This window comes from Oculina patagonica, chromosome 13 (assembly GCF_052425735.1).
Source record: "Oculina patagonica isolate OP01 chromosome 13, crgOcupat, whole genome shotgun sequence".
Taxonomy (NCBI): Eukaryota; Metazoa; Cnidaria; class Anthozoa; order Scleractinia; family Oculinidae; genus Oculina; species Oculina patagonica.
In genome coordinates, this window is record NC_135770.1 from 18,079,470 (window position 1) to 18,096,667 (window position 17,198).

A 17,198-nucleotide genomic window follows, 5' to 3' on the forward strand; every position below is an offset into this window, starting at 1 on the left:
CACTACATACGGTCACTTTGTTAATCCGACCCAAATAAGAATACAAACTGAAAAACCCCTTTGTTTGGTTTTCAGGAGAGCGCTTGACTACATCCTGTTTACGTCAGATCAAGTTCACCTTCTTCCAGGATTTCCAGAACAAGATGTCCATCCCCTGCGAATTCGCGTGGCTTTTTATGTCCAACTTCCTCCTGGGGTGGCTACTGACTCCACCTCCACACTGAACAAGCACATACTACTTAATGTCATCAGTGAATCTCGTGAAAAATTGGAGAACACCTTGAACGTCACTATAATAAACATTCAGGTTGCTTACGTCGACGCTACCACAGAGAGCAGCTTCACTGTGACCCCACCCGCTCATCTTGAGAAATCGTCGCAGGCTTATTTCATCATTGGAGGCGCAGTAGCTGGACTCATTGTTGTCATCATACTTTCTATTCTAATCTGCCGCAAGTAAGTCTTCGTTGTTGTTTGACAATTCTATGGAAAAATATGGTGATCTCAACAGTAACGAGAACCCCGGGTACATTTAGAGTCCCCACAAACGGACGGACTTGAGCTTAGGTGTCCGCTCGCGGAAATTTTTATTTGTTACGAGTTTCCAGCTGTCAAATTATCGGGCATCGCAAACACAACGAAAAAAATAAATAAAAAGTACAATTAAATCCTTATTGAAAAAATATAGTACACTGGATGGCGGTGTTAAAAAATCTTTGCTTTTCATGTACTCTTTGATAAAAAAGACACCTAAGTTTGAACAACAGTTTTCAATTTTTCTTGGGACATACAGTCGTCCCTAGGGAAATTTGGAATAACGCTTATGCAAAATTTTGGGGGGCAAACAAAGGTTATTATTGGAGATGTGGAAATGGTCAATTGACGGGCGTACTGAACTGCAGGTTAAAATTTTACATGTATATTTTCTTATAACCTACTTCCACTAAAGCTAAAATCAAAGCCTAGTGATTGTAAAATGCAACACTTTCCATTCCAAAGAAATTATTTTCGCAGTTTCCAGTTGTAGATTCCCTTAGTACTTCTGTTCTTAGTTGACTGAATGGCGTAGTAGTAGTGTTTTGAGAAGCTAGAGTGCTTTTGGCTATCGGAAGTCGGATATCATTATGAAACTTCCAGAAACTTGAAATTGATTGAAAGGCAATCTCTGTTTAACCGCTACCACTCTATTGCTCGAGCCATGGATTCTTCTGTTTTTGAACCTTTCTAAACTACCTACCTCTCTACATTCTGCCAAGGGTGGCCGCTGTAAAGATTCAATGCATTAAACAAGGATGTACACGTCCAAAGAATGATTCATTTTTTCTTAGCCAAATAAACCATAAACAAATTCTTATATTTAAATAAATAGTTATTTTCAGAGAAAGCTGCAGTGAACGGGTTATTCCTCAGACTTTCGTCTTTACTTTTGTGTTAGGTTCTGCAGTTCAAGGCGCGTTTTGAAAGAAGGAGAGGTTGCTGATAACAATGACGAAACGGTAGAGTTGGAGAAAGTTGGGAAATGTTTCGAAGATCATTTTGAAGAAGATCCAGGCTTTACTAACGAGCAAGTCATAAATAGTGATGAAGATGCTTACTAAAAGTAGCATCTTAGGATGACCACTGGACTGTTTTTCCTTACTTTGTTTGGGTTGTAGTTAGAGGTGTTTGGCTAAGTAGGAATTGATGCTGTAGAAGTTATTGCTTTGAAGTTTAGTCTTTGAGTTGAAATAAACACAAGGTTTGAGCCGTTCTTCGATATCCCCTACGTATTAAGTAGATTTATTTTTTATTGTAAATAGTTTCTGAAAAGCCCTATGGGGAGATTACTATTAAAGTTCTTAAAGTTCTAAAGTTCTAAGGTAAAGTGACTCTCTACGTTTGCACTTGGTAGTTTTCAAGTATTTGTATCTGCGTTTGCTTTTTATACAGGTGTGATCCAGCCCGAGGACTGATTTGTGTATTTCTATTCGCTAGTTCACACTTAGTTGGCCCTAGTTGCGTTTACACTTAAATTTGCTTTACGCGTTTAAATCAGGTTGAAAGCATTCTGCCAACTACAAAGGAATACTTTTAAATATCATTGCATAGTCTTGCATAAGATCTAAAGTCGTGGGCACAAAACAGCAGGTTTATTTTATCTTTACGGTTTGATTAAAATGGTTATAGAGGTTAGATAGTTCTGGGTTTTGTGCGTGTTGTTATTATATGCGTTAAAATATTTACGCTTATTTTCGGTATCAGTATAGGGTTTCGTCAGAGACCATAAATAGAACCAATATAAATTTAAGATAGCTTTCCAAAGATAATGTATAAGTAAGAGGCTCAGTGTGATTTAAAGTGGTAGTGGAGTGTTTTATTAAGTAATCTAAGCGTGATAGCTTGGAACTCATTGCTAAAAATAAAAAAATTGCATTTGTGATTTGTTACCTCTTAAATGACTCTTATAGACGACTTTAAGTTTTAATCCTAAACAAGTTAATAGCCTTAGTTAATAAACACAAGGTTTGAGCCGTTCTTCGATATCTCCTACGTATTAATTTTACAATAGCCACCGACCTATTGGTTGTTATGTTATTTATGTAATATCATAGGTGACAAATTACTCCTTAATTTTGGCGCGAAATTATAACGTTAATTCATAATTTCACATGTGAAATTATAAAATTGCCATGGCAACAAAGTTAGAGACAAGATGGCGTCCGGAATAAAAGATGTTTTGAAGCTTGAACTCTGTACATTTTCCCTTGAATTTCATCTTAGCCAGCTAGCCTTGGCCATGTAATAAAACTTTTGACTTTATCTTATATTTAAAAACGTCAAAACGACTTCAAGACTTAAGTCAATTACATAAATGGCATCGAGCGGATTTTTGAGCGTTTTACATGGGCACCGTTTTCAGTTCATTCAAGATGAACTACAGTCATAATGTGAGAAATAATTGACAGTTGATTCATCTTTGAAACTTTTTCACAACAGCAAAAAGGAATCTCTTAAAGGTTTTCTTCAAAGACTAAAAAAACTGCGAACTTGAGCAAAATATATGCTTTCCGGCAACTTTTCAAAGCTCGGACTTCGCGATGCAATATACCAGTCAAAAACCTACGATTGCAAGCGTAATTTGTCACCTATGATATTAAAATGTAATCAAATGGTCTACTCGTAAAATTAGGAAATAATTTCACTTGCATTTTGTCAAAATTTTTATAATTTCCCTCGCCTGAAGGCTTGGGAAATTATTAGAATTTTGACAAAACGCGCGTGAAATTATTTCCTAATTTCACTCGTCACCATTTGATTACCCATACTTATATTGTAATACGAATTAACCAGGTAATTTCTGGTGGTTAGGGGTAAACAAGTTAACACATTTGTTTGAACCCTTTTCTTCGTATGCTCAATCTTCTTTTCACGGGTATTTTATGCTCCAATGCAATTATTATAGTAGGTAGATGAATATGTTTACTTTACATTTTCATCTTATATTTGCATGGGCAAAATTTAGGATATTTATTTTATACCCATTACATTAAATTTAGGATATTTATTTTATACCCATTACATTTCAGTTTAGGAATAGCACTGCTATTTTGCAGAAATATTGATTTTAGGACGATATACGCAGGAGGAGACGAAAACAGTAAAGCGAAAATTTCTACATTTACCCCATGGAAGTCAAGGGTACTTGCGAGTGAGGAACTGGGTCGGTTGGTAGGCTCTTTATCCATTTGTCTTCTTTTCTCGGAGATTTTGCTTCCCTGCGGCTGCTTTGCAGGGTTGATTTATCGTACAGGCACAGTTTGTCTACGTGGACGCCATGTTTGATTCAAGACTTTCCCTAGTCTTAACAGGCAAGATTCGAGGAACCGGAAATTCTGGCAACAGTGTCGCACCTAGAAACGCATGAACAAGCCTTTTGAACAGCGAACCCTATCCAACACGAGTGGCTAAAAACATGGATTTTTCGCAATATTTTTTACCGAATCTTCACGGCACTGAAATAATAATTTAATTTGTAATGCTTCCTTGAGGGATCGACGAGCACATTTTTCTGGTAACTGAGTGACCTTTTTGAGGTTTACTGTTAGTACACGTTATAAGAGTAGTAAGAGTTAAAGAAAAACCCTTCATATCGCTCAAACTCACCATTCTGAGCCGCAGAGACCACGAAATATACAAATAAGGTAGATTTACGTTTATTTTGACCTAAAATGTAAGCATTACTTGTATTATTCTTACGATAATACGTCTGAACATACAAACAGTCACATCGCTTATTTGGGACCCTGTGGTTGCATTTATTTTAACAGAAAAAAAGAAAGAACTTGTTGCTCCCTCCGACATCTATGCAATGTTTTTTTTTTCTGCACATCTGAGAAAAAAGCAGTAGATCACGAAAATACGAGGAATCAATATAGTGAAAGGCAAGGGAGAATCTGCATAGAATTGGCTGAATAGAAAATGACACGGAACTTTCATTTTAGTAGCATTTTAATTGCAATCATAGTGGCTCTGTTTTTTAATGCATGAATCAGACGTAAATGAATCGCTTTGTTTTGATCGAAGTTGATTACAATGACTCTTTATGCGAATGTACGCTGTCTAGGTTTACTTTAGTTGACACTAAACTCTTTTTACCCCCAGATACAAATATTAGCCTTTTGCAAGGGTAAAATAAACATCACGATATCTTGACAAATCACAGTGCTGAGTTTTTTCGTAAGTTTCTGCAAAAGGAGATTCGCAACAAGCTAACATTTATATCCCAGCCGGACGTTTTACCACCACATTTTTTGACACCGGCGTTCAGCAAGACAATCAGGTCAAGATTGAGATGCGAGCCGTTTACTGATCAGAGCATTACAGGGTATTAAAATATTTCATAATACGTTCATCCAATGTTTATTCTGTGTCTGTGTTTGTTCCGATGATACACGACGGCACAGGAGTCATCACATAAATTATAACGTGACGTGATTTTTATTCAGGCGCTCATAACTCGCTGTATATTTGGTCATTTCAAAAAAAAAAATATATATTACTCCTCATTCTTCATATCGATGTAATCGGTCAAAAATTCGTTTACACTCATTTTGAGCTAAAACCTGGACGACGCCTAGCGCGTGATAACGTGTACAGCGCAGTCTTCTCTTACTTTATTTCCGTGGTTAATTTTGGTTATAGATTAACTAATAGAAGCGAGCCGAAAAAAAAGAGAACAGAACAGACGAGGTATGTTAATTTAAAGAGACGAAAAGCCTTTTACAAGGTTGCACATGCCACATGCTTATTTCCTACAAACGTTGTTCTACCAATAAAAGATTTATTCAAGAGCATAAAATCAATATGTACCTTGAGACATGTATCTTTCTGTTGTTTGAAACTGTACCGATTAAGCTTCAGCAAACATAATTGAAAATGTCTTGTTATCTATAGTGTAGTACAATTTTGACTGATAGCTCTTTTGTGCTGTCCTTCAATCATGTGGGGAACGTGTTTTGTGAAAAACGGTTTCTTGTTTTAGATTTGTTTACTTCTTTTGTACACGTATGCATTCCCTGAGAACAGTCGGGGTGCTTGTTGAACAGTTTTTTGTCCTTAACGAACCAAGGAGTTTCTTCTTTAAAATTATACCGCTTTACAAGTCTTACAACGAAAAGATGACGATGGCGTTCAAGATGATCGTTGTTTTAAGTGGCATTATTTTACTAGTAAGTGAGTTGTGTCTTTATCCTTCATAATATAAGCTTCTATTTTGGCCAGTGACTGTAGGAGATTCTTAGTACTAAAAGAGATACAAAAACGCGGAAAGCTCTCGTAGAGGAGAGAAAAAATAACGCTAATATATGACCGAGAATGGATATGTTGTTATCCTAAATTTGAGGAACTAATGCTTCCTTCACACTTTAAGCGCTCAAATTTGTTTAAGATTGCAACTACACAGACATATATGCAGTCTCAAAGCGTTCACTGATATACCGCTTCTGCTTTGTTCGCCCAGTTTGTTTTATGTTCGTTAATTTTTTTTAGTTCTTTCACAAAGGCCACCAAATATTCGTATCGTGCAAGATTAACATCGGATAGTTCGTGAAACCTATTACGACAAAACGTCAGACATTTCGTCAGGAAGTGCTTTGTGTTAGATACTCAATGCGAATGCGAAAAGAAATATAAAATAAAGGAATGGTCGTACCGAGCTGCATAACTAGTCAGTAAACAAGTTTTACTATTTGGGTATAACATGAAAAAATAATTGGAGCGAGCCAAGTTCGTTTACAAAACAAACGAATTGTTGTCCTTTTTCTAGGCAAATGCAGCTGTTGTTGATCAGAGTCAGCAAAAACGTGGTTTTAACGTTGTTACTGTGGGATGCAAGGTAGGATCTTTTTAAACGTTGTACTGTGCAAATCGTAGCTTAAAGTGACTGCTCTTTGGTTAACCAATTTAAGTCACCATGCATGCATTACATTGGTCAGAAGTCCCATACAGGATTTCAGTGTAGTTGTAAAATGGAGTTCAATGGAAAAATGCGATGCGTTAAGAAAAGAATTGAAAAGGACCAGAGTGAAACATGATAATAAATTCGTCATAATGATTCAATTGGTTCATCTTTATTTTAGGGAGATAACTGCCCTAAACCAAAGAATCAAGCGCAGGAAACATTCCGTCCCACTTCCTGCGTTGATTATCTGTCGCGAGGCGCATCAAAATGTGGCATCTACAAACTTTACGACAATGCTGGTAACAGTTACCCTGCTTACTGTGATCTGAAGTCCGAGCCTGGTACAGCCTGGACCCTAGTGATGTCGTAGGCTAACATGTATCGTGCGCTACCCGGTATGAGGAAGCTTCCTTTTAAGAGCAACGCGCAAGCGAACGAGAATTCCCTTTACTGGAATCTCTACCGTTTAAGTCTGGCACGAATGAGGTCACTGCAAAGTCATTTCACTCACTGGCGAGCAACATGCAGCTACCCACCCATGGCGTCGATTACAGAGACTACGTCCGTGGTAACTTCAAGGACTTCAACATCGTCGATTTTATCGGAAGTGGCAAGTGCATGAAAGTGGAATACGTCAACATCCGCGGGCACATGGGCATGCATCTGACAGCACGCGTTTGGTAGGGTACCACCTATATGTGGCACATTGACAGCAGTCATCCCGGCTGCCAGTTTAATGCAAGATCTGGTTCAGTGTCAGTGGAAGACAACTTTGGTCATTATGCGACCATCAACCCGAAGTTTTGCTGCACAGAGGGGCCTCATTCGACTACTCAGTGGTGGTTCGGAGCTCATTTGTAAGCTCTTGTTTAAAAGAGCAAAACAAGCAGCAGGTCACAGCACTGAAGTGTTCCCTGTAATGTTGATTTACAAATAGTGATGACATATGTAGTACAAGTCTTTCACAGAATTTTTAATAAATATTAATAATTTTTAATAAACGTGTCAAAAAATAAATCAATGTGTCAGTTAAGAGAACTTGCGGGGCAAATCCACTATCCAAGTGTGGAGGAGCGGGGGAGGACGAATGACGAAGGAGAGGGACAGGGTGGGGGCTGGGAGCAGATCGACATTTCCTTTGTCCTCAAACCGGTGTCTAGATAATTATGGTGACGTAATGCTGCCAATCAACCTCAACCTGTTGTTAAGGATGATATCATTTTTATAAGACCGGAAAGGCAGAGAAAAATGCCTTAAAAAATTCCTTTTACAGTCCTTAAAAATGTTTGCTTCTTTCTTTTAGCTGAATAGCTTGGGGAACAGTATATAAGTCCTGAACTTTAACAACAGAACAGCACCGTACGCACGCGCTTGATGATGAATATTTGTTGACAAAGTGACTAGGAAATGACTTGCTATTTTTTTATTTTGTATCGCCTATTATTAAAATGATAAAATGATGATATTCGTGCGAAAAAGCACCCAATGAATGATTTGCCAGTGATCGGATTCCATATTATTCGTAAATGATTCTGGGATCGCCTGGGGGCAAACATTGCAAGTCGCTACAAGAGAATATATGGCGAAAAGTTGTTTTGACGTTCAAAAAGACGATTTTAAATAATATTGTAATAATAAAAGTATTTATATAGCGCCGAAATCCACTAATTGCCCATGGCGCTTTACATTAAAAATATTAAACCCGTCGAAAAAGAACATAGAGGACATTTTGGTGTGAGAGAGACGCTTTTTCGCCAGTACACAGTTTTATCAGAGATGGATTTGGGAAATGTTGGTACGTTTAAAGTGTAACGTTTTGTTTGAATAACCGTAAAACATGCTTTAAAATATACCGGCAGGTTTATTGTGAAATTTACGTCGCGTAACCGAGGTCTCGAATTTACAAAAATTGGAAATAGCTCAATAAAATCCGCTATTTCGCTTGGTTAGCTTGGTCCGTAAAGCTGAATGTCTCTTTCAATTCAATTTCAATTCTTTTCGAAAGTTCAATTAATTTTTGATAATTTTATCTTGTGCTTTTTCTGATTTTCTCTTTTTTTTTTTTATAAAAGTTATCTTTATATTTCCCTTTTCTGCTATCGTGTTATCCATTTTCTTTCCTTTTCTTTATTAACTTTTTTATTTCCCCTTTATCTATGTTTTATTTTACCCCTTCCTTTTTCGTTTTATTTATATTTCCTTGTTTTCTTTTAATCTTTTGCGTTTTATTTTTTTTATTTTTCTTTACTCATTTTTCCTTTTCTCCTTTCCTATACTTTATTGTGCCAGCGACCAAGTAAGGCGACTGGTAAGAAAAACGAATTCCAAGAGGTACCATGTCGTTGGCCTCGGTATTACGCGTTAATAGGCGGTTTAAGATACGCAACGGCGAGGAGCTGCTACGGCTGCCGGAAGTTATTTGCTTAACAAATAAAATACTGGGCATGTAGGTCAGCTAGTCACGTCCAGCCAGTCGGTCAGTCACGTCCGTTTTTCTTAGGCAGTTAATAACTCACATAAGGCATGCGTCAATCTGTCTGACTTAATTACTTAAGGTGACAGCATGAATCGAAAAAGGCAAAAGCTCTCACACAAGGGAAACGATACGAGTGACCCTTAAAGTGGATTTCTCAAGTGCTTTATTTTTCCAGCTGTCTGTTGCAGTGATTCTTTTCTAAGGTAAAACCAGTTATAATAAGTTGCTATCAAGGAGAGAACAACTTCCCATTTATCAACAATTACACCATATAAATCTAAAACTTATAATTCCTTATAATTCTCATATTGTCACGTTTTATGTTCATTTTGTTGTCACTATCTGTCATAATAGGCATTTTTTCTAATTATTATAAATTCAACTTCCCACGCTTCTGATCTGAATTCTAGCTTTCATCTGGGAGAATTGGGCCATTGATTTGTTTCCTCCACTCCACGCTGTCTCCCGCAACGTTTAATGTACACTAATTAACTGAAGGTGACAGAAGTTTCTGTCGAAACGTGTCTTAGCAATTCTGGAATTCGCAATATGTTCTTCTCTTAAGGAAAATATTGAGCAGACTGTTGGTCGAAAATTAAAAGCTTGCTTAATGCTTTGCAGGAAAAAGGACCTTGATATCTGAAAATGCTCTGGTTCAAGGTGTTTTTGCTCCCGATCCTCAGCTGCTGCGCACAAGGTAAGCACTACTTTTTTGTTTTTGTTTTCTGGTCTCATCGGAAAACCCGTGTCTTCTGCATTCCCGAGTTTAATCCCAGTCTTTGGAAAAAATTCAATCTAAAGAGTGAAGAAAATCTAGTATGGCCAAACTCTGTTTAGTCAATATAGTGTAATAGCCTTCGTTGCAAAATGTGTTCGTGTAGGAAAAGTGCATTCCACAGATTAATCAACAGTCTGTGAAAATTTAATTCTCAGAAGTTAACAAAATTCAGTATGGCTAAATTCTGCTCGGTCAATAACCTCCGCTGCTGAAAATGTGTCCGTGTAGGAAGAGTGTTTTGTTTGCTTTGGCCGTGGAACGAATACTGTCTTAAACATTTTACAAAGCTACTTGGTTATTTCGACTTTTCACATTTTCTTCCATTTCCCTTTAGTTCCAAAAAATTCGTCATCTCTTCCGTTACTAGTTGGATGATAATGTTACCACGCTCATCGTGAGTAACTGCACCAGAGACGTGCGCCGACTTCACGACTAGTGACTCGTAGTTTTTGTCTACCGTATACTTTCGAGTCTGAAATTCACCAACATTTTATAAATATACTGAAGCTGAGACTTTTGTCTCGAATTCAAAGTACGGAACCCTACTACTCCTTGTAACATTTGTTATCTCAAAATACTCAGTTAAACTGATATGATGCAGCGCAAAATGGTCTTTTATAGCTTACTTGGTCACAATTGCATGGGTTGTTAAAGTCTTTACCACATAACCGTTAAACATGCTAAAAAGGTTCTCAGTCATAATGAATTGAGTAAGAATAAGAACACACAGTCACGATTCGGCTTCAACTCGATACTTAACAGTTTTAAACCGAAAGTCGTGTTTGCTCACCGGCATCATTGCTAAATTTGCTCTGAACCACAACAAAGTGTCGCCCTCCTTCCCCTCCCCGCGCATTTCATAATTGACATCTGTCAACCCTGAATGACGTCTTCTGTAAAGTTGTTAAGATGTCTCAGCACCGACTTCACGCTGGCGAAATTGTAGTCAACTACATTAAGTCAACTAAAACTTCGCATGACGGTTAATCTGAATACCGATTTTATTTTCAGTTCATGTAAGACCACAAATTAAACTCTAGACGAAAAGGCATGCCTACATACTGTATACTTACATTAGTCTTAATAATGTAGACTATCGCGCAATTAGGAGGACCTTTATATTATAGGAACTCCGACTCGCTGGTCTAGAAACAACAACCAAAAATATGTTAAATGGTTTTTCTTGAAAAGTGCTTAGTTCTTCTCTTGTTTCTTCTTCTCTTTTTGCCGGCGAGATGATTCGGGAATAACGCCTCCATCGGTTGCAAAGCTCGTGTTCTCCAACAAAACAAAAATAGATTGCCTGACAGATAGACAATGCTGCCTTTCACAAGGTAGCTTACTTCGGACGCATATATGATACGATCTTTAGGATTTTTGTGTGCATTGCTGCATGGCATATCCACAGTAGACAATTAAAGTCGAACAGCTGTCAATTACAATATAATCCCGATTTTTCGAATCTCACGCTAACAAGCACTAAAAGTCATTAACTTTCTTTTTGCTTCACGAAGTGGAACATCGAAATTTTGCCCCCGGTTTCTCAAATCAATTTTCGTTTTCCTTGGAGGCTCGAAAAATCGGGATGCCACAGTATAAATATTTCCATAAACTGCGTTTTGTCCATTTATTTATCATATGAAGATTAAGCTGCATTGTTAGAGGTGAATCTGGCGGATCCGGTCCCATGAGTATTTTTAAATGATCATTGACACTGAAAGGCGTTCTTTTGTGCATTAATTTATCATTTGAAGGTTAATTAATAATAAGCTGCATTGTTTGAGGTGAATCTCGTGAATTAGGTCTCTTAACAATACGTCTCTTTAAATAAACATTGACACTGAACGATATTCTGTTGAATAGTTGTCAGTTATCAGACCTATATGTCAGTTTGTAGCGTCATAAACTACAAATAAATCACTTTTTTTCAAGCATCTCATCGGTCCGGGATCCTTAATTTTCGAGTCTGATTGGCTAATTGCACGCGCTCCAGCGGTTTGGATTACCCCATCCGAACTCCGCGTACGGACCGCCTTCTTCCAAAACCATTTTTTGACTTTTGTAGCTAGACATATATACAGACACATGAAAGTACGGTTCTCGAACGTCGTACTCAAGACCTCAAGCGAATTTTTTCGTATACAGACATCCTGTCCGGTGAATAACATGTACATATACATTTATTAAAAAGTAGCCATGGTATATTGCAACTTGAGTTTTGATTGGATTACAGGCCATGGTATATTTCCACGAGCGCGCGTTGGATATGAAATGGTAGATAGCCAACAAGGCGGGTAGCACCGAGTTGGCTATTACAATCTCGTATCCAACAAGCTCGAGTGGAATAATTGTTTTATTAAAAACGCCCAAAGAATTGCAATATTTGAGCTCCCCAGTTATTTTCTTTGACGCGTATCGGCTACCAATTTTGTGGTCAATGGCATATGTAGCTCACATACCATTGCCTGAAACCAATCAAAACGCAAGAATTGCAATATAAAATTGCTAGTTTTTAATAAAAACTCACATACCATGGACCACGAATATAGTAGGTGTTAATATTACAATTCTTTGGATGTTTTTAATAAAAACAATATTATTCCATTCGCGCTTGTTGGATATGAGATACTTGCAGCCAACTCGGCGCTCCGCGCCTCGTTGGCTATTCACCATCTCGTATCCAACGCACGCTCATGAAAAAATTGTTGTTTTGTCATGTTCTTTCGGGATGATTTTAACTTGCAAGAAAACACAATTGTTATAATAACTGACAACTTTTTATGTGTCCATTTGCCAATTTGTATCGTCAACAACAGAAAACTGCAGATACATATACAGCTGAAAACCCTACGCGTAAATCTAACAACTGTTCAGTTTACAAATAATGACAAAACAGGAGTTGTTTAACGCAAAAATCCTCAAAAACCGTTAAGTATAGCTTTTACATTGGCTGAATTTTAACCGATGCATTTATAAACCTTGGATTAGCTATAGAATTATATGACTTGTGAATAAGATAAAAGCCATTATTGTTGTGTTAATTTTTTTGTCCTTGTGCAGGGCTCACCGTTCTACCAAGTTCCTTGAGTACTTTGCAACAAGCGACTGTCACCAAAGACTGGCCTCCGTCGTTAGCCATTTGGCCCACACCGACATTTTCTGCTTCGCCGTCTTTTGATGTATCAGGTAATCTTGTTTTACCTTTCATTTTAGTATTTTTCAACTGTTTCTTTTAATTTTTCGCTTTGCTGTCATTTCCACACTACGTCAAAAAACGTATATAAATGTCTTCAAAGATAACCGATTACGCCAATAGAAGGGCATTACCTCATAGTTCAGTGTAATTGTGTTAATGAGCCAATTGTGATATAATTTAAATTTTGTCATGGCGCAGAGGCAGAGCGGCTGAAAGAAATCACACGGAGGTCGATGGATAAATGAATAATTTGTCGCTTTAGTCTCTTAAGCTTTGGCGCCATGTTAGAATTTCAATATATTTTAATTGGCTAATTTTTGTGGTAAAATGCTTTATGCCAAATTTGTACTTCTTTCATGTATTGACTGACTGACTAAAAACAGTTCAGGAATGGTGTTTATTGAGTTGAATTCAAAGTTAACTTTGATCAGGTGTATTTTTACACCTTCTCGACCACTTTTGTCTTGGTTGTAGGAACAGTCCTTACTTTTCCAAAGTGTTTCAACTCGTTACTATATTCTCATTCCTTGCTTAATACATTCAATGCTTGACTTGAACTAATTATTCTGTAGGGTAGGGCATAAGGCTAAAAATATCGTACCTTGAAGGTATTATAGCATAAATGAAACCACAGAGTACGCATTACGGCAAAACGGCAAAGAAGTTTTTATCGGCCAATGTTTTAACCATTAGAGCTACTATTCTTTGGGGCCAGGGGTATAAAGAATTGAAAATAAAGTCTCAATTTAAATGTATAAATTTGACTATTGACTAGTTTCTTTTAATTTTTTTTTTAACTTTACGCTTCCTTCAACTCAAGGCCGCCGCCAAAGTTTTTTAAGCAAACTGTATGTAAGAACTTAAAGAAATTTAGAGTTTTTGGGTGGTATTGAGACTATACTTGACAACTCGGGAAGATATTAGGCCATTTTGCACGCATTGCTGTCTCTTCCGCAAGTTACATTTTTACTTCCGGTTGTAAGATGGTATCCCACTCCCGTGACCCCCAACTGGCAGAAAGATCGAACCATGAGAGCTGAGAGTTTCACCCCTTGTCACTATATGTATATATAGCACTCGTAGCTTGATCGGGTGTCGTCCCGAGAATTAATATTTACGAATGTTCCTTCCGTCCCAAACCCCACATTTTTTTCGATTCTAGACCTTCAACCTGCTAGACCGAGTATTAAACATTCAAAATGGCCGATAAAACATAAAAAAACGCGACGATAACAAGCTCATGCGAGGGCTCCCTGTGATAGTGCAGAGCTAGAAAGCGCGAAAATGGTCGCCAGGTTTGAAAACTACGACGATCATAAAAAATAGCGAAAACACAAAAAAAAGAGCTTCAGAGGAAAGCCACTTGTTTAATTATTAAAGCTTTTCTTCAGGAGAAAAACATCCAAAATACAACAAAAGCAGGGATGAATGAAACGTTTGACGTTTTAGTCTCCTAAGCTTCGTTCGGCGCCATGTTAGATTATTCTTTCTTTTTTTCAATAGATAAATCGAGTAAAACATGTAAAAATTTTCTTTTTGGCTTGCCTAAATCATTAAAATATTATTTGTTTGAATGAGATAACCTATGGTTTTTGCTTATTTAGATCCCACCAGTCCAACAAGTTCCCTGGGGGCATTAATATCAGCAGTTGTCACCAGATACTGGCCACCACCGTCAACCATTAGGCCCACGTCGACATCTGGCAGTGCCTTTCCGTCTTCTGTATCAGGTAATCCTGTCTTGTCTGACATTATCCTAAGATCCACTTATATTTTAACCCTTTGATGTATTTTATCTTTTTATCCTTGCGCGTTTTTTCTTTTCTTTTTCTTTTTTATATTCTTTATCACTTGATCCATTGATATAAACTATTTATACGGTATGGGGTAAGGGGAGGGGGTGGTGTTAGTTTTGTTCTTTTTATCATTCTATTTTTATTGGCTGGTATAAATTTTATATACTTTTAAAAGCACACACTTTAGTGAATTTCAGTCCTACGTTTTATACATGAGCCTCTGGTTCGGACATTGAGGGAGACCTCGTGTCACGAGAAATTAATCAATGTCAAGGGAAATTATCATAAAATAGAACTTTTGCACTTTTAGAGTTAGCTTCATCGGAAAATTATGCAAATATAAGTGTGTAAGCAAACAGCAAACAGCAAATTTTGTGCAAAAAAGTGACTCCGTGGGCCGCCATACACAAATAGCTCAACCCATGACATAAACCATCCCAACAGGACAATCACCCAGTTTCACCCCAAGCCACCCCATAAATTAAAAAATAACACCTGCACGCTTAGCGTGCCTATGTTTATTAAAAGCAGAACAACTAATAATAATAATAATCATTTGTATAGCGCCCTTTCCATACGTTCAAGGGCGCTTGACAATGTTAAAAAGTAAAATATTAGTTAAGTAATTTACAATTTACTTTGGATTAAAAAATAAAATATGATTAATATAAAAAGGCCTCTCTAAAAAGCAATGTTTTAAGTTCTTTTTTAAAAACGTCAAGTGATTTAATAAGTTTAAGTTTCTTTGGAAGCGCATTCCATAGTCTGGGGGCGGTAACTTTAAAAGATCGTTCTCCATAAGACTTTAAGTTTGTTTTCGGTACAACCAACAGATTCATTGATGAAATATAAGTTGTCTGGTCGGTGTATAGTGCCATCGATGTAGCCGTGAAAAACAAAAGTATCTTGTTACAGCACTTGCAAGGAAAACAGAAGTGTCTTGTTACAAGCAAATAACATTGGTGTTACGGTTGCAAAGATAAGCGTAAGGAACTCCCGGGAAGGAACACAAGTGGTGTTTGGTGGAGACACACTTAAAACATTTAACATTTAAGTTAAAATATGCGAGAATGCCACTAAATTCGCTTCTTGTTTGTTTTTTCTCGCGGGAACAGTTCTAATTGAAAGTACACTCCTACGTGAAAACAGATCTCAAGTTTCCGTTCGCAAATAAACCAAAAAAAAAAATATCATAACATTTGCTTGGAGCAGAAACAAAACAGTTTTAATGCGCATTTTCCTTAAGTTGGTCAGAACTGTTATAACAAAGATTTTGTTTCATTCACCACAACAGAAATCAGTTCATTCAATTAAAAAACAAACTAATTAATTATCAAATTGTCACGAAATGGCACGTTCTTATTCTGTTGCCGCTATCGATCGTCATTCATTCGAGTTTAACTCCAAAACACACCGACTAGTCTTTAAAAGGTAACCTTATATACCCAATCTGAAAACTATTTCTTGGATCAGTAACGATAGTATCTGTGTTATAATTGGTTTTATCAATTAAAGCAAAACAACTTCCCGGCATTGATATCGCCCTGTTTGCGAAAGAAATGTATCTAGTTACATATGTTTTCGACAAACAAAAAGTGTTGCGTTACATAAATTAAGGAGAAAAACAAAAGTATCATGTTACATTCGTTTACACAGAAGGGGAAACTATCACGTTTGCTGTTTCAACATCTAAGAAATTTTTCTGTTTTTTTCCGGCAAAGATGAAAACTTTTCCCAAGTGCAACCCATGCCTAACTGAAAACCAAACCAACGAAAGTTAAATGTTATCTAATTTAACGCCATGTGATTTTCAATGCGGTAGGATTCTTTAAGACTCTTGCTACTTAATTAAATTAGACTCAGAAGAAAAACAAAAGAATCATGTCACATAAGTGTGCACAAAAAGTAAAAGTATCACATCTGCTGCTTAAAAAGTCTCAAATTAACGACATTTAACATAAAACACAATGATTTAAAAGATCCTTTACTAAAATATCGACTCCTTAATTGTGTCAACTGGCCAGCCGCGTGTGTTACTTTCAATAAGGGAAATCTTTCTCCCGGATGAAAGTTGTGGCGTGATTTAGTTTTGACGATTGGTCTTTCAACATCTTACAAGTACCGGTACACTTGAAACAGCGTTTTCGACTGAAAGTCGAACTTATTTGACTTATTCTCAAGTGAAATTACCCTGGAAAATTATTATCATCCTGTCAATTGAATGGCCCGGCATATTGCATTCTGCACTGTTCTTTGAGTCTCTGAGTTTTCTGTTGTAAGAGTTGCTCTCAAGCCCTGAAACTATATTCTAGCGAAAGAAAAAGAGTTTTTATATATGTTGATAGGAAGTGTCCAAATTTTTCTGCGCGGTTTTGTAAGCGAACGCGAGCAAAGTTCATAACAGCTAATTTCGGGTTTGAAAGTTAGGAAATTTGTGACTTCGACCACCGAAATCGATTTTCTATGTTTTGAAAAAAGCGATACGTCCAATCAGCTTCGCGTATAGCTTTCTT

At 37.1% G+C, this 17,198-nt stretch overlaps 2 protein-coding genes and 1 pseudogene across 3 annotated transcripts in view; all 3 read left to right on the forward strand.

Annotated features, from left to right (window-relative positions):
* Positions 1 to 2,369, forward strand: part of LOC144634532 (uncharacterized) — an 88,302-nt gene extending 85,933 nt beyond the window's left edge. The window contains 2 exon segments of the mRNA XM_078493509.1: positions 76 to 456; positions 1,436 to 2,369. Of these exon segments, the coding sequence (XP_078349635.1) occupies positions 76 to 456; positions 1,436 to 1,598 (544 nt within the window). The 3' untranslated portion in view covers positions 1,599 to 2,369.
* A 3,294-nt stretch (positions 2,370 to 5,663) lies between these two features.
* Positions 5,664 to 7,316, forward strand: LOC144636992 (uncharacterized; annotated as a pseudogene). The gene is made up of 3 exons (XR_013567653.1): positions 5,664 to 5,708; positions 6,305 to 6,373; positions 6,618 to 7,316. The product of XR_013567653.1 is annotated as an uncharacterized LOC144636992 (transcript).
* A 2,163-nt stretch (positions 7,317 to 9,479) lies between these two features.
* The window catches only part of LOC144636993 (phosphatidylinositol phosphatase PTPRQ-like), a gene marked incomplete at its 3' end in the record, with an annotated part of 62,977 nt that continues 55,258 nt past the window's right edge, over positions 9,480 to 17,198 (forward strand). The window contains exons 1-3 of the mRNA XM_078496174.1: positions 9,480 to 9,612; positions 12,754 to 12,879; positions 14,494 to 14,619. Coding sequence (XP_078352300.1) covers positions 9,561 to 9,612; positions 12,754 to 12,879; positions 14,494 to 14,619 — 304 coding nt within the window. The remainder of the gene's footprint in view (positions 9,613 to 12,753; positions 12,880 to 14,493; positions 14,620 to 17,198) is intronic.